Here is a 24,019-nt window from a genome sequence, read left to right as displayed (position 1 = left end):
CAGGTGAGCAAGTATGAAGGTCCCTCTGCTCTGCTCATACATACCTGGTATCCTGCAGCATCTTGTTTCCTTATTACCACTCTACACAGCACTGTTTGACTGCTGCATGTTGACTCCTCACACCTCTCTGTTCAGCCTGTGTCGGCGTCCCCAGCTCACACTCTGGGGGAGGTGTGTCGAGAGAAACAAGAGGCCGCCATTCCCCTGGTGCGTTTGTTTCTTCACTACGGCAAGATTGTGCCTTTCATCAGCGCCATCGCTAACGCCGAAGTCAACCGCACACAGTGAGTATCTGGTCGCAGAAGGACGAATCAGATGTTGGAGAATTTCCATACTTAGAAAAATAACTTTGTCTTATTAGCAGATATAAACTGTAGCAGGTCTTTTCTCAGTATTTATTCGACATAAGCCAGATTTCACTTCTAAATCAAGTGAAGATTTATTCTTGAATCGTATCAATTAAAGTGATTGTAGCAATGAGGTCATCAGGTTGTATGTGAAAATGAAATAGCTTCGCATTTTGACTTGACTGTCACTATATAGGCAGACAAATTTATTATGGCTATTAAATAACTCTCCAAACTCATGTTGTTTATTGGGCAGCGGTTCTGATTTGTAAGCATAAAAGCACACCCTGTCTCTCTGCGTAGGGATCCTAACACCATTTTTCGTGGAAACTCGCTGACGTCCAAATGCATTGACGAGACCATGAAGCTGGCAGGAATGCACTATCTGCAAGTGACACTCAAACCCATCATAGATGAGGTATGGCACTGCGATACTTCCTTGTTTGTGTGTATGTTTTTACTCTTTTCATTTCCTGAATTCATTCATGTCACATGTCTTTTTCTGTAGCACCTCTCAGAACATGTTGCTAATTCAGATAACAATGGTTATTGTTGATACTTTTGTCAATCTTCACAGATCTGCACAGAACATAAATCCTGTGAAATCGACCCGGTCAAGCTCAAAGAGTCGGAGAACCTGGACACAAACAGGGTAAGAACATTAGTGTGTTTGTGTGTGTGTTTTATGTGTGTGTGGTCAGTGTTATCTGACATATATCTGCCCTGCTTCCGCTCTCCAGGAAAACCTTCGTCAGTATGTAGACCGTATCTTCAACGTCATCACCACCTCCGGCGTTCGCTGTCCCACCGTCATGTGTGATATCTTCTTTTCTTTGAGAGAGTCTGCTGCCACGCGTTTCCAAGGTAACCCGACCTCTGAATGACTTACAAGCGATGGAGGAAAGAAAGCAAGCTGCTATTAAGTAACAGGAAATAGACAATAAAGAACGGGATGTGCAAGATGTCCAAGGACACTTTTTTCTTCTCGTGCTCTGCTATTTGTGTCAAACCTGAAAACACTTAAGCCTCCCACACAGTCATTATGGTTATGTGTGGAGTATAGAGTATGTTCACCCAGTGTCACATGCTGTGCTGCCTCCTGTTGGCTGCAAAAGGGCACTGCAGTCACAGGAGGAAGAAGCTGTTTTGATTTAAAATTTTGGAACTTTCTATATGAACAAATATGTTTTTTTATTCCAGACTGACTGTATATGTGAAATAATTGAACTATTCAAATTAAATTATAGAAAAAAATAAATATAATTTAAGCAATTATAGTGGAATAAATCATCACTATCATACTTTTTTTCCCTTTCTGCTCTCTAGTTGACCAAGATGTCCGGTACACAGCAGTGAGCAGTTTTATTTTCCTGCGTTTCTTCGCTCCAGCCATCCTCTCCCCAAACTTGTTCCATCTACGGCCGCACCATCCAGTGAGTCTGATTTGCAAAACAAGCATACATGGAACCAACATATAAACATATGCAAATATACCTCTGAAAATAACTTCTGCAGACGAAAATGTTGCTTAAAATGTTTAAGATTAAAAAAAAAAATGTTATGGTCAAGTTTACTTTTTTTTTTTGGCCAAGTTAAGGACTTCTTGTGTCGGTTGGCATGAATTCAGAAGTTCAAAGTTCATTCTTGACTTTGAAGACACTCCATTTCTTTGTTTTTCTCTGTTCAAACCAGTGTGTATTTATGTGTAATGTGTAATAGCTTTTCAAAATAGCATTCCATGTCTTTTTGTCTCCCTAGGATCCCACCACCTCTCGAACCCTCACCCTCATCTCCAAGACGATCCAGACCCTGGGAAGTCTCGCCAAGTCTAAATCTGTGAGTTTCTCTGAGTAAAGTGTCATTTTTTAATGTTCATTCCTGTGACTGTCCTAGACTTCATTTGTATTTCAGTCTAAAAACGTTCTAATCTTCCTCTCTCTGTCACTCTTTCTTTCCATTCTTTTATTCCCTCAAGGCCAATTTCAAAGAGTCTTACATGGCGGCATTTTACGACTACTTCAATGAGCAGAAATATGCGGATGCTGTGAAGAATGTGAGTGTTTCGCTTCTTTCCTTGTTATATGCCATAAATCTCCAGTTGGTAGACACAGGATGAGATAGTCTCTTTGTCTTGTATGTCAGAAGACAAAATCGGATAAATGAGTAATGTAAGAGAGGAGACATTTGAAAAGGACTGAAAAAGTCATGTGGATGACAAAGCATGGCTTTCATGACTGGAGATGGTTGTCGCATGAGCGGGAACGAAAGTTACCACCACAATAGATATGTTGAAATATGACGTCCTTTACGTTCTTCCACAGTTCCTGGACCTGATCTCCACATCTGGCAAATGGGATCAGAGGAGTATTGAAACACCAATCATGCTCAAAGAGGGGTAAGGAACCAGCTTTTTGTTTAACTGATATTCATGGAAAAAAAGAAAAAAGTCCATAAACAGCTCCCTTAATACCCCTGATAACAAGTGCTAAATGTGTTTATATTTGAATAATTAAGAGAATTTATTGAACGCTAATTGGAGGTTGTGTAATCCTATCTGTTTTATCTTCTGTGGCTGTCACCTTTTCACTGCCAATTAAGCAGCTTCAATGTTTGTCTTTTAATGACCTTATTATGGTGGTCTTGGCAACTGTTTCTAGCTTTAAGGAATTGTTTCGACATTTTGGGAAATATTCTCTTTCCCAAAATGTCACACTAGTCCTTTAAATTGTCACTAAAGCAGATTATACCTTTACATGTTTGAGCCCTCATGGTCCGATTCACTCCCAAAGTGAACAGTTACAGCACAGATGACCCCGAGGCTGTTAACTGAGCCCTCTCCACCAACACATGGGCCACTTTGTTTTGATGATATTTCTAATGAGGCTGTAAAGGCGAGGTCAGTTTACGTTAGTTGTGCCAGCGCCTCGCTTATCAACATCCCCACCCTCTTTTGTTTCTGCTACCGGGCGTAGGAGTGTAAAACTCACTATAAAGAGGGTTGATGGGAAGGGGTCAAAAGGCACGAAGGGCAGGTAAGAGCTTCTCTATATAAAGGCTTTGCCCTTGTGACCCCCTGTGTGTGCACTGTAACCCCCCCCCCCCATCCCAGAACCAAGCTGGCCATATTCTCTCCCACCAACATCATGCACTGCTGTAGATGCTGCTGCACTTTACTTTATATCTGGCCTACACATAAGCAACCTATCTGTTACTGTCTGACACTGTGTGACGGATTTGAGTCTTTCTGCATTTACATGGCAGTCGACTGGTGCACAAACTGACTGTAATGGTATAAAGTAAAGTGTTAACCTTTACGCCTTTAAGCCCTCACTAGTGCTGATAGCCCTCCTCGATCTTCGCCATGCCAGACATGCTTGGTGTGACGGTGACAGCAAGGGTTGGTTACTGTACAAACATTTCTGGGATCTCGTGTCTGCCGGCATCTTGACCCTTATACCCTTTATCCATACTGTGACCATGTCACTACTACACGCATTAGAGTTTTCCAGCACAGCTTCGGCGTTATGGCAGATTTAAAACCAGCACGTTTCTTTGCCCAGTAGTGTCAAAAGAGTACAAGTGTTCCTGTGGGAGAGTCGTGACTTTGGTGTTTAGAACCCTTGTGCTTCATATTTCATGTATGCTCTGGCCTTCAAACTCTATAAACAAAGACATCCTGGTATTTACTCTCCCTTAGAGGACCGTGCTGGTGGTTTTACATGTTTTAGCCCACTAACAACAAATAGTGTAGGCTATACCTCCCATCCCTGTCATTTTCCAAAGAATACCATCATCATAGATTGATTTTAAATTACAGGAATGTCTTGAGATTGATAATCCATTTTAGTGGATCTGTGCATGTATTGATTGATTTATTAGTAAATATATTGGGAGCTGAGAAGCAATGCATTCATGAGCATTTGGGTATTCTCAAAAAAATCCAACCCAGAATTTTAAAAGCAAGAAAGAAATATGAACATCCTTGTTGAGAGTTGATTGTGAATTTCTTCTAGGGCTGCAACCAACAATTATTTTTATTATTGATTAATCTGCTGATCATTTTCTTGATTTATCAATGTGACGACTTTAAAAGTATTGTTTTTCCAACCAGCAGTCCAAAAACTAAATAAATTTAGTTTATACTATATAAAACACAGAACAGAATCAAATCCTCAAGTTGGAGAACACGTAAACAGACACTTTAGGATATTTTGGCCAAGAATTGTTTTTAATATGACTAAACAATTAATAAATGAGTTAATAAATTGTTTCAGATTGTCTTTCTGTTTTACAACTAATCAATATCATTGATGTAAAAATAAACATGGCATGATTTGTTCAGTATGATGGATTAGCTTTCTCAAGTTTCAAGTCTGACCCAAAATGGAATCTGATGACTGTTTGGAAGGAAATCACTCGGAAATATTTTGTTATGATAAGTAAGGATTTATTCACAATGAAGTAACAACTAGATAATGGGGTAAAATATGCAAAAACTGAGGGTACCGCTGATCTGCTAACCCATCTTCTTTTCAGGCTCATAGACTTTTAAATCTATAAGTGGCTTTCAAAGATTTTTACATGAACAGCAGCGATGAATAAAATGAACTGCAAAGCATGTAACGGAATGATAAATGTAGACTGATGACTGGACAGGATTCCTTTACCCAGAATGAAATGGTAGTTACTAATGGAGTCATTCACTCACACTCTTTTACATTTAGCACTGCATACATATAAAAGGGATGCATTGTGCCAGAGAAATAAAAAGTATTGTGAAATATGAAAACAAGTCTGTGGAACATGAGCTCATTTGTCAACACTTTCAGTGGTATTTCCCTTTTTTCCTCAGATTTATGATAAAGAGGGCTCAAGGGAGAAACCGATTTGGAATGAAGAACTTCAAGAAGAGATGGTTTCGCCTCACCAATCACGAGTTTACCTACCACAAAACAAAAGGTAAGGTCAAAGGTCTCCTTGCAGTGGCATTGTTCCCTCGTCTCTTTCTGTCGTTGCATGTGCTTTTGTAAGAATCAGCAGGAGGGAGGGAATCTGCTGAATGTACATTTAGTCTGCACACAGTGTGCGTTCCACACATGTGGTGGAGATTAAGTTACTGAGCACATAATACATGTGTGTTGCATCCAAACAAGCTCGGGCCAAAACGTACACGTAAGCTGTTTCTGAGTGACATACTACATAGCAGGTTCTCATGCACGCTCAAATTAGTCAGTATGCAGACTTAAAAACATGTAGTTCTTGTTTTTATCGCTGTTGTTTAACACATTTCTCCATCCATAATTGTTTTTTGTCTTCTCTCGTATGTCTGATGTGTTTCCTTTTATGTCCAGGTGAGAGCGCTCTCTGCAGCATTCCTATAGAGAACATTCTGGCTGTAGAGAGGCTAGAGGAGGAGTCTTTCAAGATGAAAAATGTAAGGAACCAACACTGCCATGAACTTTAAGGAGCTTTGAGCATTTGACCCCAATCACTCCTACAAGTGTTTAGATTCTTTCCTCACTCGCTGTCCCTGTTTTCCCTCCTCCAGATGTTCCAGGTTATCCAGCCGGAGCGGGCGCTCTACATCCAGGCCAACAACTGCGTCGAGGCTCGCGACTGGATTGACATCCTGACCAAAGTCAGCCAGTGCAACCGCAAACGCCTAAGCACCTACCATCCCTCAGCCTACCTCAACAGCCACTGGCTCTGCTGTAAGCTCTCGGCGGACACGGCCCCTGGATGTACGCCCTGCACTGGGTACGTAAGGTGGTCAAAAATCTAACCAGCATCTGGTTCCTTTTTCCTTTGTTTCCAATCTCTTATCCTCCCATATGCATCTGTCCTCAGCGGCCTCCCAGCAAACATCCAGCTGGACGTAGATGGAGACAGAGAGACCGAGAGGATTTACTCCCTGTTCAGCACATACATGACCAAACTGATCAAGATGCAAGGTCAGACGCTGACAAGAGTGTTTTAAATGTTTGTGAGCACATTTTTCCGTGTTTATTTTCAAATGGTTCCTCTTGTGCTGTCTCTCACCTTGCTGCTGGTCTGTCTCTGCCTGCAGAGGCCTGCGGCAGTAAATCTGTGTACGACGGCCCCGAACAGGAGGAGTATTCAAGCTTTGTCATCGATGACCCCCAGGAGACCTACAAAACCCTGAAACTGATTGTTTCAGCTGTGCAGACCTTGGAGCAGCAGCACACCAAGTACAAACGTGACAAGTTCAAGAAGACAAAGATAGGCAGCCAGTATGTGTTTTTTTTTATTTTTTTATTTGTAGCTCAGATTATGTTTTGTTACAAACTACAGTTATTGTATTTTGAATGCAATGGAGAAAAATCTAGTTAAATGCAAAGTCCAAGGTACTGCAGTTGTACAGTCCCCAATGATACAAAGTATGTTGACAATTAAATTACCTTTAAACGGTTCAAATAACATGATATCGGCATCATCATTTTGGCCTCCAGCTCTGCTCAGCCCTTTATAATCTGGACAGAATTATAACTATTTTTATCTCCAAAAAACCCTTTGTAACCTCCTGCCAACACATAAACACCCTCTTTCTCTTCGTTTCCGCAGGGAACATCCGATTGGAGACAAGAGTTTTCAGTGCTACATTCGCCAGCAGTCTGAGAGCTCCACCTACTCCATCTAGCCCTGTGCACTGTTTCTACTATGTCCAGAACCAGCATATTTTTCTCTACTGGAAAAACTTCCATCTTGACACTGCTCCGTGTCTAGTATTGAGTTTTAAAGCTTTATTTTTCCTCAAAACAAGATAAAAAAAAAGGCATCACGGTGAGATAATTTCACTTATTTCCAAAGCAATGTATCCATGCTTCATTTTTAAAATACTTTTCAGGAAGCAGCATGCTGTTTTGGAAACAAGTGTCACCTGACTGGCTTATTTGTCCAGTTTTAGGACAATAACAGTTTTGATTGTCCATACCAGACTGAACGAGCTTTGTAGTGGACAGTTTTTTTGCAGTGTCTCAAGATGCAACACTCCAAATTTGGAGAACAGACCTCAGATCAACATGATACATAGAGGAACATAATCATACCGTACATCTACGTGAGTCTCCTCCCTGTGATGAGACGAGAGAACAAGCCAACGTTTTCACTGGACAGTCTTTTGACAGTGACCAACACGCACTTTAATCGCCTCCACGTCTATGGATGAACAAGCGTCACAGCACACGTTCAAAAGCTTATTTTATCTGTTTGATTCGTATTTGGTTATTATAACGGTGCAATGTTGAGATGTCCCATTGTATTTTACTCCAGAGGGAAGGAAGGACTGTACTTTACCCTCTTTGGGTGGTGTTGTCTCCATGTTTTTGTTGTTTTTTTGTCCCCAACCGCCTCAGTAAGGCTGTTAAGGTTGAGGGCACAGAAGAAGAAGAAGAAGAAGAAGAAGGGATTGTTGGGACCAAGCACCGCCGAGAGCAGCTTGATGTTATCAATGTCATCTTTCAATTTCATCCCTCATTTTTAATCCTCAACATCAACTTTCTAGATGTTATGGTTCAAGTTTTCACGTTTCATTTGAAGCCTTGTTCTGTTGTGGTTGGATATCATGCTCCTGTGTTACCAGTACCTAGGTTGAAGGAATACTTTTTTTTTTTTGTCAGAAGAAACCCATGGATGCCTTTTTTGTATCTCTATGGGTGTCATGTTGCAGCTTCTCTTTTAAGTCAGACAAAATACACTGGGTGGCTATTTAGTTGAACTCCATCTTGATCTTCGTCTGAACAAAGACATTTGATAATTGACTCCCGCAATCTGTGAAATGTGAATTTGTGCATAAGCATAAATATATTCAGTTAAATGCATTGTGTGACCACAATATAAACTGAAATAATAGTGTTCTAGCAATACACACTCAGGGGCCACTTAATTATGTGCACAGGTCACAGACGTTTTGGGAAATGTGTAGTTAACTCAAAGGTAGTGTTGTCCTGGATGAAATTGAGAGGTGTTTTTGTCCTTCTTATTTACAGTACAGCAGTACATAAGTCGGGCAGAATATTAGAAAGCGTTGATTATAATGCAGTCCAGAACTGTCCCATCAATATCACCTCAATAATAATCATGTAACTTTCATTAACACCTCCAACAGTGTAAAAAGAAAAAAATCTGGATATTATTAAAAAAGTAGTAAAAGTAGACTTTATGGCATAACAGTTGTAAATGACTACATTAGACTGTACAAGTCAAGTCAATTTTAACTCTGCCTCAGATGTACTTAATAAAGTGACCAATGAGTGTATATAGTATGTAGAGGGCATAATGGATAGATGAACACATTTTGTAATTAGATGAAATTGCCACAAACTAATTGCCACATGCTGTTGCCCATTTTGTTCAGTGAGAAATCCAACATTGGCGGACAATCACACACATCCATGGTGCATAAATATTAATTATTCTGTTTTAGGTTCATAGTAATGGAAACGGTGTATTTTGCTGCTTTTAAGGGGTGCCAATTTTTCCCCCGAAGTCCAGTAGCTGAGCTTCAGCATGACTAATTCAACCAGCCATTAAACACACCCCTAAACTGCATGAGAAAAAGGCATAAAAGCCAAACTATCCTTTCAACCATCTCAAAGCAGAAACTATGTGTTAACGCAGCTCCGTAACGAGGATGTTTTTTTAGCTTTTAACTGATGTACTAACATTTTCTTGTCTCAAGTTATGATTGTGAAATGGATAGCGTGTTACTGGTTGTGTTGCACTGTTGGCTGCCTAATAATGTAGTTTTTCTGTTTTGTGAGTTATCTCTGTCTTACTTTGGAAAAAGCTGCACTCTGTAGTTTAAAAACCTATTTATATGCATTCCTCTGAGAAACTGCCTGCTGTGAATCTTACCGCTCAGCACCCCACAATCTGTTGCAGGTACAGGATTTATTGTTGTTAACCAGTTGTGTTGTGTTGTATGGTTCCCAAAGGCAACCACTCTCATCGCCATTCATATTTGTCAGCACTCACTCTTGCCAAAACCAGTGCATGTGAAGTATAAGTTGTAGTCACAGCGACGGTAGCCTCCACAGTCACTTCTGTGCTACCAGGTGACTACAAACCTCAACAAATTTTGTATTTTCCAAAACTAAGTACCTGGTTATGTAGCCTCATGGGTGTTCCCGTGATCACAGGAGCCCAAACAGTGCCAGTCATCACTTTTATAAAATTATTTTTAAAAAACAAACAAAAAAAACATTGTTTAGATATGTTATTTTATATATATATATCTCAAAACCTATACTGTTTTAAAAACAGGGGAGCAATTATTCTGCTGACATCTTTTTCTCTGTCAAATGTGTTGATCTATGAACTAGAAAGAAAGTTCTCAACTGTTTGACTCTGTTTTCTAATTAAGTCTTGTCATACAAAGATCTCGCTGTGTAACTGAATCGAATGACAGAGGTATGTGTGTTTGTTTTGTGCGTATGTGCGTGTTTGTGCATTTGTCAGTGTGTGCACGAGTGACTGAGATGACGGGTTGTATTGCCAATTAAATTACCCCAGTGTTACAGGTCAGGGAAGGCAGAGTCCCACTTGTTTAAAAAAAAGAGAAATCACTGCCTGTAATTATACTAAAGACTGTAGTGTGGAAACACTGTTACTGTACTCTGGCCTGACATGGTATGTCTCCTCTTGTATAGAACCACTGTTCCATTTCAAGGAACCTTTGCCAATATAATCGACCCACTCGTTTTATAAATGTAACACAGTAATAGCATTGATGGAACATTAAGAGAGCAGCATCGCTGTAACCTCTGAACTTTGGTGAGTGTTTGTTTCGCACCAGTTACTGACTCTCCTCAGGTTTATGGAACTCTGCAGCACTGCATGTTTTGTTTTTTTGCCAAGTGTGAGGAGACTCTGACTTGAGTATAAACCACCAAACAGCTCTGTCTTTCGTCCCCATCTTGGTAATCATATTTATTATCATTTTTCGGTGTAATTTTCCCAGAAACTTTGGATGAATTGGTGAGGTAATGCCAGTTACAGTAACGGCGACTCCTCCACCCAGAAACCCACAGAGGAATGACTAATGCAATAATGGTGTTTCAGCATGCAATAATAGTAACAACCCCTCAATAAGCCCGCCAAATTATCAACGCACATCTGCTGACCCTTTGCAGGGAAGTTCTTCTTCACATAAACACACGTTATAAAGGGAGAACAGTGTATTTTGTACAAATATTTCAAAAGTATTAAAATAAGCCTGTTGTATGTGTACATAAAACAGTTGAATGAATGGTAAAAATGTGATGTGTTTTTTCCCTGAATAACTCAATGAAACCAATATTAATGCAAATGTGGTGTCTGTGTCGTTTTTTTAACAGTGCAGTGTGCCTCTAATCTAAACTACTGATTCATGGTCACAGTCGCCCTCAGACTTTTTGTGGGGAACTGAACTGAGTTGCGCCCTTCATAGGTTAAGGCATTGAGCTTTGTCTTCGTTTTCACTCTGGTGTTTTGGATGATTTAGTTTTCTGGGTTTGGGGTTTTCTGTTACATACATAGTGTTTCCTGCACCTGGTGTCATGTCTTGTTTTACTCCTGCCCTGTGTGTGTTTTCCCGCCTTTTTGATTGCCTGCACCTACCTGATTAATTTCACCTGTCCCTCGTTGACATCCTCCTTGTGTATGTTGTCTGTTTGTTTCCCCTGTCTTTGTACCTTGTGCTTATTGTTCCTGCCTTTTTTTCTCCTTGTGCTTTTGTTTTTTAGTGTCTAGTTTTCCCTGGGTTTTGTATTTAACCTGCTATCTGCCACCTTCTTCCTGCTTCCGGCCCTCCTCTGGACTCTCAGGTTGTAAGAGAGTCAATAAATCACTGAACTTTTCCTGCTCACTCCTCATGAATCCATCTTTGTCTGGGTCCAATTCTGTAATCTCCTGAGACTGTTGATCATATTCAATTCAATTCAATTCAGTTTATTTTGTATAGCCCAGAATCACAAATTACAAATTTGCCTCAGAGGGCTTTACAATCTGTACACATGCGACATCCTCCATTAGTTAAGACATCTTGTTTGTGTTGAGCTGTGGTGAAGATACATTTGTCTTTGTGTTCGTTGTTTGGGTCCAAGTTTTGCCTTTTGATGAATCAATTATTACAAAACTCTTTTATAGCATACATTTTGACATGACATAGCAGGAAAAGCACAGGGAGGCTAAATTACTATACATATAAATGACTGCATGTTCCTGGTATAACTTATCGTGACAAATGGAACAGAGCTTTGATTTTTGTTATTACTACCCACAGTGCTTTTCTTTCCATGAAAAGTTGATGTCAGCCTATTCCCCACTGTGGTCCACTGGCTTTTTCAGTTACAGTGAATCATCTGAATTTCACCATAACAACTTCGAATGGATGTCATGTTGAATCAAATTACCAAAAACAGTCTATTCAAATCCTTGTCTCAGTTTGTGTTGAATTTATTGCTTATAATTCGTATGCTAGTCTACAATATGTGCCTCTGAAATGCAATGGAGTATTAAGTATAGTAGAATTATGGAAATACTCAAATACAAGTACCTCAAACTGGTATACAAGTATTATACAGCAGCATACTACACAGTAATCTTGTAGATATTTACTGTGAAGTACAGTAATTCTACAGCAACATACTGTGAAAACACAGTAATATACAGTACCAGTCAAAAGTTTGGACACACCTTCTCATTCAATGGTTTTTCTTTATTTTTATTTTTTTCTACATTGTAGATTAATATTGAAGACATCCAAACTATGAAGGAACACATATGGAATTATGTGGTAAACAAACAAATGCTCAACAAACCAGAATATGTTTTATATTTTAGATTCTTCAAAGTAGTTGAATGAGAAGGTTTGTCCAAACTTTTGACTGGTACTGTATATAGTAGGACAACATGCCTATTGTGGAAGTGGGACTATATGTACAGTACCAGTCAAAAGTTTGGACACACCTTCTTCTCGTTGTTTGTTTACCACATAATTCCATATGTGTTCCTTCATAGTTTGGATGTCTTCAATATTAATCTACAATGTAGAAAAAAATGAAAATAAAAATAAAGAATGAGAAGGTGTGTCCAAACTTTTGACTGGTACTGTACTGCCATAGCTACTGTGAAGTCACAGTATACAGCTGTGTTTTCACAATAATTTACTGAGAAAATGTTACTGTACCTTGCTGTGAAAACAATGCATTTAATGGCCAATCATTTATTGTGCATTTAAGGTCATTACATTACAGTCATTTAGCAGACGCTTTTATCCAAAGCGACTTACAGGAAGTGTATTCAACATAGGTATTCAAGAGAACTACTAGTCACCAGAAGTCATAAGTGCATCTCCTTTCTTAAACAAGCATCTAAAAGCATAAACCAGAGCAAAAGTACAGTGCAGAAGCAAACTAATACGAGTACAATAAGTGCAACAAACTAATACGAATACAATAAGTGAAGCAAACTAATACGAATACAATAAGTGCAGAAACATACTAATATGAATACAATTAGTGCAATAAACTAATACGAATACAATAAGTGCAGAAACAAACTAATACGAATACAATAAGTGAATCAAACTAATACGAATACAATAAGTGCAGAAACAAACTAATACGAATACAATAAGTGAATCAAACTAATACGAATACAATAAGTGAAACAAACTAATACGAATACAATAAGTGCAGAAACAAACTAATACGAATACAATAAGTGCAGAAACAAACTAATATGAATAGAATTAGTGCAATAAACTAATACGAATACAATAAGTGCAGAAACAAATACGAATACAATAAGTGCAGAAACAAACTAATATGAATACAATAAGTGCAGAAACAAACTAATACGAATACAATAAGTGCAGAAACAAACTAATATGAATAGAATTAGTGCAATAAACTAATACGAATACAATAAGTGCAAACTAATACGAATACAATAAGAAAACAAACTAATACGAATACAATAAGTGAAACAAACTAATACGAATACAATAAGTGCAGAAACAAACAAACTAATACAGAATCAAACTAATACGAATACAATAAGTGCAGAAACAAACTAATACGAATACAATAAGTGAAACAAACTAATACGAATACAATAAGTGAAACAAACTAATACGAATACAATAAGTGAAGCAAACTAATACGAATACAATAAGTGCAGAAACATACTAACATGAATAGAATTAGTGCAATAAACTAATATGAATACAATAAGTGCAGAAACAAACTAATACGAATACAATAAGTGAAGCAAACTAATACGAATACAATAAGTGAAGAAACAAACTAATACGAATACAATAAGTGAATCAAACTAATACGAATACAATAAGTGCAGAAACAAACTAATACGAATACAATAAGTGCAGAAACAAACTAATACTACAATAAGTGCAGAAACAAACTAATACGAATACAATAAGTGAAACAAACTAATACGAATACAATAAGTGAAACAAACTAATACGAATACAATAAGTGAAGCAAACTAATACGAATACAATAAGTGAATCAAACTAATACGAATACAATAAGTGAATCAAACTAATACGAATACAATAAGTGCAGAAACAAACTAATACGAGTACAATAAGTGAAGCAAACTAATACGAGTACAATAAGTGCAGAAACATACTAACATGAATAGAATTAGTGCAATAAACTAATACGAATACAATAAGTGCAGAAACAAACTAATATGAATACAATCAGTGAATCAAACTAATACGAATACAATAAGTGCAGAAACAAACTAATACGAATACAATAAGTGCAGAAGCAAACTAATACGAATACAATAAGTGAAACAAACTAATACGAATACAATAAGTGCAGAAACAAACTAATACGAATACAATAAGTGCAGAAACAAACTAATATGAATAGAATTAGTGCAATAAACTAATACGAATACAATAAGTGCAGAAACAAACTAATACGAATACAATAAGTGCAGAAACAAACTAATACGAATACAATAAGTGAAACAAACTAATACGAATACAATAAGTGCAGAAACAAACTAATACGAATACAATAAGTGAAACAAACTAATACGAATACAATAAGTGCAGAATCAAACTAATACGAATACAATAAGTGCAGAAACAAACTAATACGAATACAATAAGTGAAACAAACTAATACGAATACAATAAGTGAAACAAACTAATACGAATACAATAAGTGAAGCAAACTAATACGAATACAATAAGTGCAGAAACATACTAACATGAATAGAATTAGTGCAATAAACTAATATGAATACAATAAGTGCAGAAACAAACTAATACGAATACAATAAGTGAAGCAAACTAATACGAATACAATAAGTGAAGAAACAAACTAATACGAATACAATAAGTGAATCAAACTAATACGAATACAATAAGTGCAGAAACAAACTAATACGAATACAATAAGTGCAGAAACAAACTAATACGAATACAATAAGTGCAGAAACAAACTAATACGAATACAATAAGTGAAACAAACTAATACGAATACAATAAGTGAAACAAACTAATACGAATACAATAAGTGAAGCAAACTAATACGAATACAATAAGTGAATCAAACTAATACGAATACAATAAGTGAATCAAACTAATACGAATACAATAAGTGCAGAAACAAACTAATACGAGTACAGTAAGTGCAGAAACATACTAACATGAATAGAATTAGTGCAATAAACTAATACGAATACAATAAGTGCAGAAACAAACTAATATGAATACAATCAGTGAATCAAACTAATACGAATACAATAAGTGCAGAAACAAACTAATACGAATACAATAAGTGCAGAAGCAAACTAATACGAATACAATAAGTGAAACAAACTAATACGAATACAATAAGTGCAGAAACAAACTAATACGAATACAATAAGTGCAGAAACAAACTAATATGAATAGAATTAGTGCAATAAACTAATACGAATACAATAAGTGCAGAAACAAACTAATACGAATACAATAAGTGAAACAAACTAATACGAATACAATAAGTGCAGAATCAAACTAATACGAATACAATAAGTGCTAAGAGGTCAAATCATTTACAGTGCACTTCAGTAGGCCTGAGTTACTTGAGTTGCTGAATAAAGCCTTGTTTCCACCCCGCAGTGGGTTGTGTGTGTGTGTGTGTGTGTGTGTGTGTGTGTGTGTGTGTGTGTGTGTGTGTGTGTGTGTGTGTGTGTGTGTGAGTGCGTAGCAGCGCTCCCTGGCTGCCTCCCCCCGTACTCCCCTGTGTATCTGTGGATCTGAGCCCCCTCTCTCCCCTCTCTCTCTCTCTCTCTCTCTCTCTCTCTGCGAAAACACTTTCGGGAAGAATAAAGTTTTTTCGTGCGCTCAGCCAGTCTTTACTCAGAGCCAACCTGTGGCCTAGCAGGAAGAACGGCCCGACTATGTGGATACAGAAACTGGCCCTTGGGAAATCCTTGGCTTGTCTCGCATGTCTCGTGACGCTCGTCGATGCTTATCGGTGTAAGTATGGACGCGTTTTGGGTTTTGCGGTGTGCATTTTGCACCCCTGCGTAGTAAAGTAGAGCACGGAATAGCCCGTTAGTCTGTTGCGTGCCTCTGGTTGAAAGCAGCTTTTGAGGATATATTTGACCCCTTTGGAAAGGTTTCAGGACTCTGACAACCTTTCCAAGCAAACAGACAAAACATGTATGGTATGGGTGGGTCATAACTCTGTCTACACAATGAAACAATGCTTGGATTACATGAGCTACTTGTTACAGCAACTAGGGGTAATTTCTGGGAAATAACGGTTTCGCAATGACCTTTTTTTTTTTTTCAAAGCACAATTTCACAGAAGAGTGATTAGGTTGTCCACTTTGTCCATGCAGACATCAGCCATCTGTCATGAGGACTTGAATTCCTGCTGGGATCAGTCATGTGTTGTTATAATGTAGCTGCATATGCCTGGTTGTATTAAACACACTGCACCGTATTGTTTTGTTCAGGTCTGATTGATCTGATCGAAAACAACACTGATAATAAACATGATATTTACATGACTGTGTGTTTATATGTAACTTTTTCTATCTCTGTAGTCCTGAGCCAGAGCACAGCCTCCCAGTTCCTGAGCCGGCACAAGAGAGCCAACTCCCTGTTTGAGGAGAGCAAGAAGGGCAACCTGGAGAGGGAGTGCATCGAGGAGCTGTGCAACAAGGAGGAGGCCAGGGAGATCTTTGAGAACGAGCCGGAGACGGTGAGAGAAGAGCAGCAACCTCTGATCCTACTGGTTAGCCGTGTCCCCTGTTCCTTCTCATCCAAGGGGATGAGAGAGAAGAAGGGAATTCATAGATCTATTGATCAGTGAAAGAAAATACAAGCGACAGATCAGACTAGGGCTGTAACTAGTTAATTCCATTATGGATGAATTTGCTGATTATCTGTTTGATCTGTAAAATGTCAGAAAATAGCTATAATTGATAATTGGATTCTCTGTTCCAGCAGTTCCAAACCTATACATATTCCTTTCTTTTTTTTGCACTTTAACTGAAACACAACTATTTGTATCTATTCCTCATTTCCTTACAATTGACATGTAGATCTATTGACTAAATCTTTCAGCTATAGATCAGATGCCATATATTTGAATCATTTAATTTTCCTTCACTATAATATGGAAAAATAAAAGAATCAAAGATCATTTGTTATGTTTCAAACAGAGTATTTACCCAGAGAACAGCTGGTTGTAATCTCTCTCTTTTCGTCTTTATTATCAAATGTTTTAAATCTTTTTTTTCCAGGAATACTTCTACCCCAAATATGTTGGTAAGTTTGCAGAATGCATTGTGTCTCTGTCTGCCATGTTTTCATATCAGTTCTGTTTTGCCCTTACAAGTCTGTTCTGACAAAGAAGGCTCTTTGTTGCAGCTTGTCTGGGTTCACACCGTGTCGGCATTAACAATCCAAACCCAGATGCCATCCCGTCGGATCTTCGCACCTGTGTGAAGGGTGAGGGGCATCTTAGTAAAAAATGCATTTTTATGTCAGAAAGTCTGGAAGGCTCATACATATATATTGTCGAGGCTTTTAATAAAATCATATGTGTGTATCCAAAACTTTTTGTTGCATGGCAGAGATCAATGACCAGTGCACGCCGCCGCCATGCTACAAGGAGGGTTCAAAGAGCTGTGTGGACGGACTGGCCTCCTTCACGTGTGAGTGTAAGCCCGGCTGGAAGGGACTGCGCTGTGAGGACGGTAAATTCAGATTTATCATTTGGGATTTTAAATATGCTTTAAAATATCCATCTCTTTGCTTTATGTTTAATATCCTGTATCGATTTTTTGTACTTAAAATTAGACCTCAGAATTCAACTTAAAACGTATTCATTTAACCTTTTAAAATGATTGATCTGGCTGCTGATACATGTTGATGTGTAATGTGTTTACTGGGCAGACATCGATGAGTGTTCAGATCCTGAATTTCTAGCGGGATGTAACCAGAAATGTTACAACATACCTGGTAGTTTCCACTGCAGGTGTGAAGAGGGCTACTACATCAATGACAAAGTGAACTGCGTGGGTAAGACTCATTTCATTTGCATTTTGTGCAGCCAGACTGTATTAATGTTATGAATCATTCAACGTTTGATTTCAGTTACACCAAAGGACAGAAAGGTACAGTTTTCATGTACTTTATGGGTATAATATGCTGTTATGTCACATAACTGAAGACATCCAGCTCTTTTACGGCCCCTATGGAAGAGGTTCATATAGGGGTACTAAGCAGCTGATCAAACACATGTTTGTACAGGGTGTATTGTTCCTTTTTATTTATTAATATGGGCTCTGGAACTTTACACACTTCATAACAAAATCTCCATGTCCAGCTGTTGGGCTCAGGGCCTGAACCATTTGTTATTTCTTAAGCTGACCTGATATGACCTCTTATGTAACACAGTATGAAAAAAGCTTTTAACATCTGAATAGATAGTCCACCAGTCTCACATCTCTGAGCTGTTAGAACTTGCTTACATGATTGTTGTCGCATTTCCGCATGTTTTTATCCGTGGGAAGTTCATTCAGTGTTTATCTTTAGTGTGTTAAGGCTTGTTGAGTACAAAGTCTTCACAAACATAGTCTGAGTCAGTTTGGTAAATTTGCTTTGCCCCTTTTTGTGATTGGACGTGATATTTAGGAGACCACACAGATGGTTTTTCACATAGCCCATACGTGTCCCAAAACATACATGAATGTTGAGTAATTGATTCCAAAGAATACCATTAGTTGCTAACTTTTTCTTGTTGGAGCCTTCAAGTTAGCAGCAATTGATGATTATTTTTAGTCAATATGTCAATTTATTTTTATATGGAATCATCGATTTTTTTGTCCATGAAATGTCACTAAATATTGAGGTATGACCCTCACCTTCACGTAATATCCTCAAATTGCAAACAATGTAAAACAGCATCAGCAAATATTCACAGTTGAGAAACTTAAAAACAGATTGTAGTTATTGTAATTTCTGTTATGTTTATTAATTCTACGCATGTACCAATATTACACTTGCAGTCAACTCCATATAGTTATTTATTATTAGTATATAGTATATTTGCACATTTCATTTTTTTATCAGGAATCATATTTACATTATATTACAAATTCTCACAAGACCAGCTTCCCATTTTCACTCTTTATTTACTGTTTTCCAGATATTGATGAATGCCTGTTGTACCCCAGGATCTGTGAAGAACCGGCTAAATGTGTCAACACGCCGGGCATGTATGAGTGCCAGTGCCCCCTGGGTTTCAAATATAACTTCACTTCCAAGATCTGCAATGGTGAGACAAAAAAAAAAAAAAAAAAAGCTACGATAGATATTGAACCAAAGATCACTGCTGTAATTTTTCTTTTCCTGTCTTTGCAGATATAGATGAGTGCGAGATGAGTGTGTGCGACGGGACGTGTATAAACAGTGTGGGCAGCTATGCGTGCCACTGTGACGGTCGCCAGGGTCTGCTTTTGGCGAAAGATGAGCGGTACTGTCAAAGAATCCCCGTTTGTGTGGAACTGTATGACCACAGACACCCTGAGATGCTTTACCTGGGAGAGCAGTTTGCAGGCCTTCCTGTCATCTATCTGCGCTTCCGTCTGCCAGAGAACACAAAGTGAGGGTCTATCTCAAACACACTTACACACATAGTGTACTTATTTTTTTGGAAGGATCATAAGTGTTTTTTTTATGGGTTTTACTCCATTTAGTGTCAGAGCATAAAAAATTATCTTTTTGGTAGCTTTCAAGATGTAAGTAAATTAATATCCATCTGAGTGAATGTTCCAGGCCCCTAGAAAAGGATTTGCAGTTACATTCGTACATAACTACAGTTGGATCACTGTGTAAACTCATCCCTGTCTTCCTGTTGCTTGCTGTTAGGTTTGCAGCGGAGTTTGACTTACGTACATTTGACCCAGAGGGAGTTGTGCTGTACGCAGAGTCATCGCAGGACTCGTGGTTTATGTTGGGGCTAAGACGCGGTCGCATTGAAGTCCAGTTTAAAAACCAGCACGCGTTCAAGGTCACAAGCGGAGGGAAAGCCATCAATGATGGACAGTGGCATGTGGTAAGAAAGAGCTCAAGCCCAGTAATTCACTACGCATACTCAACTCGTTCCCCTATGGTTAACATAGTGATAGCTGAAGCGCTAATCGTTAAACTGAATTGATGAAAAGTGGGTTGTGTGTAACTGTGTGCTCTATGTGAAACATGTAGATCTCTGTGGATGAACTGGAGAACAGCATCAGTGTGAAGATCAATAAGGAAGCTGTGATGAGCATCAACAGCCCTGATAGTCTCTTTACTTCAGTTAATGGCAAACTGGAGACCAAGGTCTACATCGCCGGTTTGCCCAACCGCACTGACAACGTCAACAAACCTGTAAGCAGGTCGTCTGAAAGCACACACACACTCTGAATTATACTTTTTCGACCCCTAGCCACATCCAATGAAATCACCTTAATAACATAGTGAAATTAATATCTTGTGATTTACATTGGACCAGCTCCAAGCCAGTGTTGTGCTCAGTGTGTGTATCCATCGATCTATTAGATCAACCCTCGACTTGATGGCTGCATTCGGGGCTGGAACCTCATGAATCAGGGAGCATCCGGGGTCAAGGAGGTCATCCAGGAGAAGAAGAGTAAACATTGCTTTGTGTATGTGGAACGAGGCTCTTTCTTCACTGGGGAAGGACTGGCAAACTTCAACATTGACTACAGTGAGTAAGTTAAGTTATACTTTATTCATTCCTGTAGAAAAGTTTGTCCTCTGGTCATAGCACAGTGTCGCAGGACCAAATGTAGTTTTGAGTTTGGTGCCTGGTTTAATGATAGTGTTACCAAACATGCATGTTTTTTGGAAAGTGAAGTGAAGCACCCGAGAGAAACGCATTAACAAAGGGAGCATAAAATTACACACAGAAAGGCCCAAGTTTGTAACCCCACTTCAAAAAATGCCAACGATGTGATTTTGAATATTCCGTTATTAAGAGTTGATTAAAAGGAGACACATTAGGATCCTTCATTTTTGGTAAAAACATGGAAACAGACAATCTTCCTAAATGTCCAATCTGACAAAAGAAATGTGTTTGTGTGTGTAACTTAGGTGACTCTGGGAGTTGGACCGTCGATTTAAAGATGAACATACGTCCGTCCAGCAGCACAGGTGTCCTCTTTGCTCTTGTCCACAACAACACAGTCCCCCTGTCAGTTGCCGTGGTAACGCAGGGAGAAGAAGATGCTGTGAGTTATTCGCACTTTTGTCATAAATAACCACGTGTTTCTCTGCATTTCTTCACACACACAAGCACAAGCACACGTGATTAAACATCGTGATGTTATTGACCTTCATGCTCCAGAACCTGCAAGTGTTCCTGGACGGCGTCTCTGTGGCAACGCTGGACTCACTGATGTTGTGTTACCCTGACCGGCTGACAGTGCAGATGACTGTGACTCCCACAGAAATCCAAATGTCAGCTAACTCCTCCACTGTTACCTACATGAAGTCTGATGCCCTGCAGGAGGCACTGCAGTACCTCAACAGCACCATGCAGAACCCCATCAGTACATACATTGGTGGGATACCAGGTTAGTTTGTGTATTAAGTAAAAGTACAAAAGTCACTCTTTTGAAGATAACTATGAGCATTATTCATTAGCTATATATCATCACCATTAATGGCCAATGTGGCTTCCTGGCTACAATCATTTCAGTGTGAAAACCAACCAGTTCTCATATATTTATAAGGAAGCTTTCTTAGAAATGTTCTCATGCTGGAAAACAAGTTTAAAGCAAAGCTAAATGAAATATTCCCTTGATTGGGTTGTAATTCATAACTGTAGGCGACTCTCTCTAGCGGCTCTGTGAGTCCGTACTTAGGCTTAATGGTGCTTTGAGCCAAATGCTAATGTCAGCATGCTATCACACTCAATGACAATGCTATCTTGCGGACGTTGAGCAGGTATAATGTTTACCATTTTCACATCTTAGTTTAGGGTGTTAGCATATGTTATTCAGCCCTGTACAGTTGAGGATGAACCCCAAAAAACTGACACAATTTACATTTTTGACCAGATGATGGCGCTAGATTAAAGGTTAAGGGATCAGAGTGATGACAATTCATCTTGAGGGGGACATTAATTGTCCGTACCAGATTTCTTGGCAATGGTTGTGAAGATATTTCCCTTAAATTTAAATGTCACCTTCAGTGTGGAGCTAGGAGAGAGCTAGAGGATCACAAAAATCATCATGAGACATTTGTTTTGGAACCTTGAATGTCATGGCAAACCATCCAAGGGTTGTTCAGATATTTCCATCCGAACCAAAGTGGTGGAACAACCAACGTAACCATATTGTAATTCCTGGTGGCATTGCTAAAAAAGTTATGTTACCTTTCCTCCCTCTGAACAAACATGCTAATTCCATGACTAAATGAGTTCAGCAAAGTCATTCTCTCGTGGTGTGGCTAGAATATTTGAATTTACATTGTGAGATTATAGTAGCCTTCTTAATAAGTCAAGAAGTTATGACTCATCACCACCCAGTGTGGTGGTCCATGTTTTGACTAAAAAGTACATTTTTCAGTTCTCATCTCTCTTTTACCTGTTAATGAGTCTGTTTTGTTTTATTTATTTATTATGGAGCATGTTATTACCTTGGTAGTAAAAGGGCTATATTTACCACATTTTAGTTATTGTCATTGTCACTGACTGTCTCTCTTTTTCAGATGACATCCCATTACCTGCCACCCCTGTAACGGCCTTCTACCACGGCTGCATGGACATCACTATCACCGGCCAGCAGCTGGACTTTGACAACGCTCTCAGCAAACATAATAGTATTAGGTCCCATTCCTGCCCCCCTGTGTCTGCCCCTGAGAGACACCCTGAGGCAACGCACCCGCACAGAAAGTGACCTTAATTAACATCACTTTTTAAAAAGCCCAGCACATCCGGCAAAGCCACAGCGGACACATCTTGGGATATTTTGGAAGTAGAGATTTAGAAGATTTCTGTGAGGCACGAAAAAGTTGGCTTGCCAGTGAGTGAGCAGAAGCTGGATGGCTGGGTGACGTAGTTGTAGCAGTGTTTTGCTATGAATGAAATGCTTTCCAGGAAACATGTGAAAAGAGCTGAGCTCTGTAGCACACATACCATGTGTTAAAACGAGGTGGTTATGTTTGTGAAGAAAAATAAACAAATGGTCACTGTCGACCAGGCTTTGAGACCACCTGCATCTTTTTCCCTGTTGTTGAATCACAGTACTATATCTAACTTCCCTTCAATTTTGGTCTTTTGGGAGGCAAACGTCTTGGAGACAACTAGCAATTGTGGTGGTGAAAAACCACAGAAGAGAAAGCTGAGCCTCCAGGCTTTCCATCCAACCCTGTTGCATTTTCTTGTTTGAATAAGTATCCCTTATTGGAGGTCTGCCTTCCTGAGGTAGTTTAGTAGCCTAAACTTTAGAAACATGGTTTATCAATTGATTGGTCCCAGAACCAAACATTGGTTATTGCCAGATGTATATACTTCTCAGCTAAAACCTGGGTTTTCCTGGTTGGTCCATGTTCAGAAATAACCTTGTATATAAAACAAGCCATCTTTAATATATGACTCAAATGTAGTTGTTTGTTTTAATAAAATTGGTGAAAGCAACCTAATAGTATTGATTTACAACAATATTTGCATCAGTGCCTCTAATTGCCCTCTTGCCACAGCCAGTGTGACCAACCCATCTTTCCTGATAGCAGTAATTTACAAAACACAGTTTGACCCAGTTTTGTTTTTATTTAACATCAAGTGATTCCTCCTTCTACAGGGACATAAGGAAGCATGATTCTGCGCCGTCATGCTCCACTCTGCCACAATCACTTGATTAAACTAGGTTGTCAAAATCATAAATACACTACACTAATACATTAGTAAAAGTTTTTAGTGTTAGTAACATCTCACCCATGTGTTTTTGGGAGATCACTGCAATACTTGTTTAAGCAGTAATACAAAAAATGTGTTTATCATACCCCTGAATTTAGTGAATGGTGCTGTTTATAAATCAGTCAGTTACTTTGACCCGTATTTAAAAAGGCGAAACACAAATATAACCTGCAAACTGCTTTTTTTTGGTTCAACAGT

At 38.7% G+C, this 24,019-nt stretch overlaps 2 protein-coding genes across 3 annotated transcripts in view; both read left to right on the top strand.

Moving 5' to 3' along the window:
- rasa3 (RAS p21 protein activator 3) overlaps positions 1–7,769 on the top strand; it is a 36,057-nt gene extending 28,288 nt beyond the window's left edge. Inside the window, exons 10-24 of the mRNA XM_054613212.1 lie at positions 1–3; positions 136–284; positions 651–765; positions 925–999; positions 1,088–1,211; positions 1,674–1,780; positions 2,106–2,183; positions 2,323–2,400; positions 2,669–2,742; positions 5,200–5,306; positions 5,699–5,781; positions 5,896–6,104; positions 6,195–6,298; positions 6,415–6,598; positions 6,930–7,769. The exon at positions 1–3 is cut by the window's left edge and continues 154 nt beyond it. Coding sequence (XP_054469187.1) covers positions 1–3; positions 136–284; positions 651–765; positions 925–999; positions 1,088–1,211; positions 1,674–1,780; positions 2,106–2,183; positions 2,323–2,400; positions 2,669–2,742; positions 5,200–5,306; positions 5,699–5,781; positions 5,896–6,104; positions 6,195–6,298; positions 6,415–6,598; positions 6,930–7,005 — 1,566 coding nt within the window. The 3' untranslated portion in view covers positions 7,006–7,769. The remainder of the gene's footprint in view (positions 4–135; positions 285–650; positions 766–924; positions 1,000–1,087; positions 1,212–1,673; positions 1,781–2,105; positions 2,184–2,322; positions 2,401–2,668; positions 2,743–5,199; positions 5,307–5,698; positions 5,782–5,895; positions 6,105–6,194; positions 6,299–6,414; positions 6,599–6,929) is intronic.
- A 7,887-nt stretch (positions 7,770–15,656) lies between these two features.
- Positions 15,657–23,112, top strand: pros1 (protein S). 2 transcript variants are annotated; one of them, XM_054611693.1, is made up of 14 exons: positions 15,667–15,858; positions 16,434–16,591; positions 17,136–17,160; positions 17,263–17,343; positions 17,469–17,591; positions 17,791–17,916; positions 19,046–19,174; positions 19,261–19,501; positions 19,768–19,954; positions 20,104–20,268; positions 20,440–20,608; positions 20,995–21,131; positions 21,248–21,476; positions 22,615–23,112. In XM_054611693.1, the coding sequence occupies exons 1-14, from the start codon at positions 15,780–15,782 to the stop codon at positions 22,800–22,802; spliced, it is 2,037 nt and encodes a 678-aa protein (XP_054467668.1). In that variant the 5' UTR covers positions 15,667–15,779; the 3' UTR covers positions 22,803–23,112. The 2 variants fall into 2 exon arrangements, with proteins under 2 accessions (XP_054467675.1, XP_054467668.1); XM_054611700.1 differs by lacking the exons at positions 21,248–21,476; positions 22,615–23,112 and having other exon boundaries at positions 15,657–15,858; positions 20,440–20,612; positions 20,995–21,085.
- Positions 23,113–24,019: the final 907 nt, after the last annotated feature.

Source organism: Anoplopoma fimbria, chromosome 2 (genome assembly GCF_027596085.1).
Source record: "Anoplopoma fimbria isolate UVic2021 breed Golden Eagle Sablefish chromosome 2, Afim_UVic_2022, whole genome shotgun sequence".
NCBI classification, from domain to species: domain Eukaryota; kingdom Metazoa; phylum Chordata; class Actinopteri; order Perciformes; family Anoplopomatidae; genus Anoplopoma; species Anoplopoma fimbria.
This window is presented reverse-complemented; position numbering and strand designations above follow the sequence as displayed.

Bases quoted from the DNA above. Each gene is read 5' to 3' on its own strand.
- pros1 (XM_054611693.1), top strand. From the start codon at position 15,780: ATGTGGATACAGAAACTGGCCCTTGGGAAATCCTTGGCTTGTCTCGCA. The intron at 17,592-17,790 runs GTAAATTCAGAT...TTTACTGGGCAG, and splicing joins GGGACTGCGCTGTGAGGACG to ACATCGATGAGTGTTCAGAT. The intron at 20,269-20,439 runs GTAAGCAGGTCG...TCGATCTATTAG, and splicing joins CTGACAACGTCAACAAACCT to ATCAACCCTCGACTTGATGG.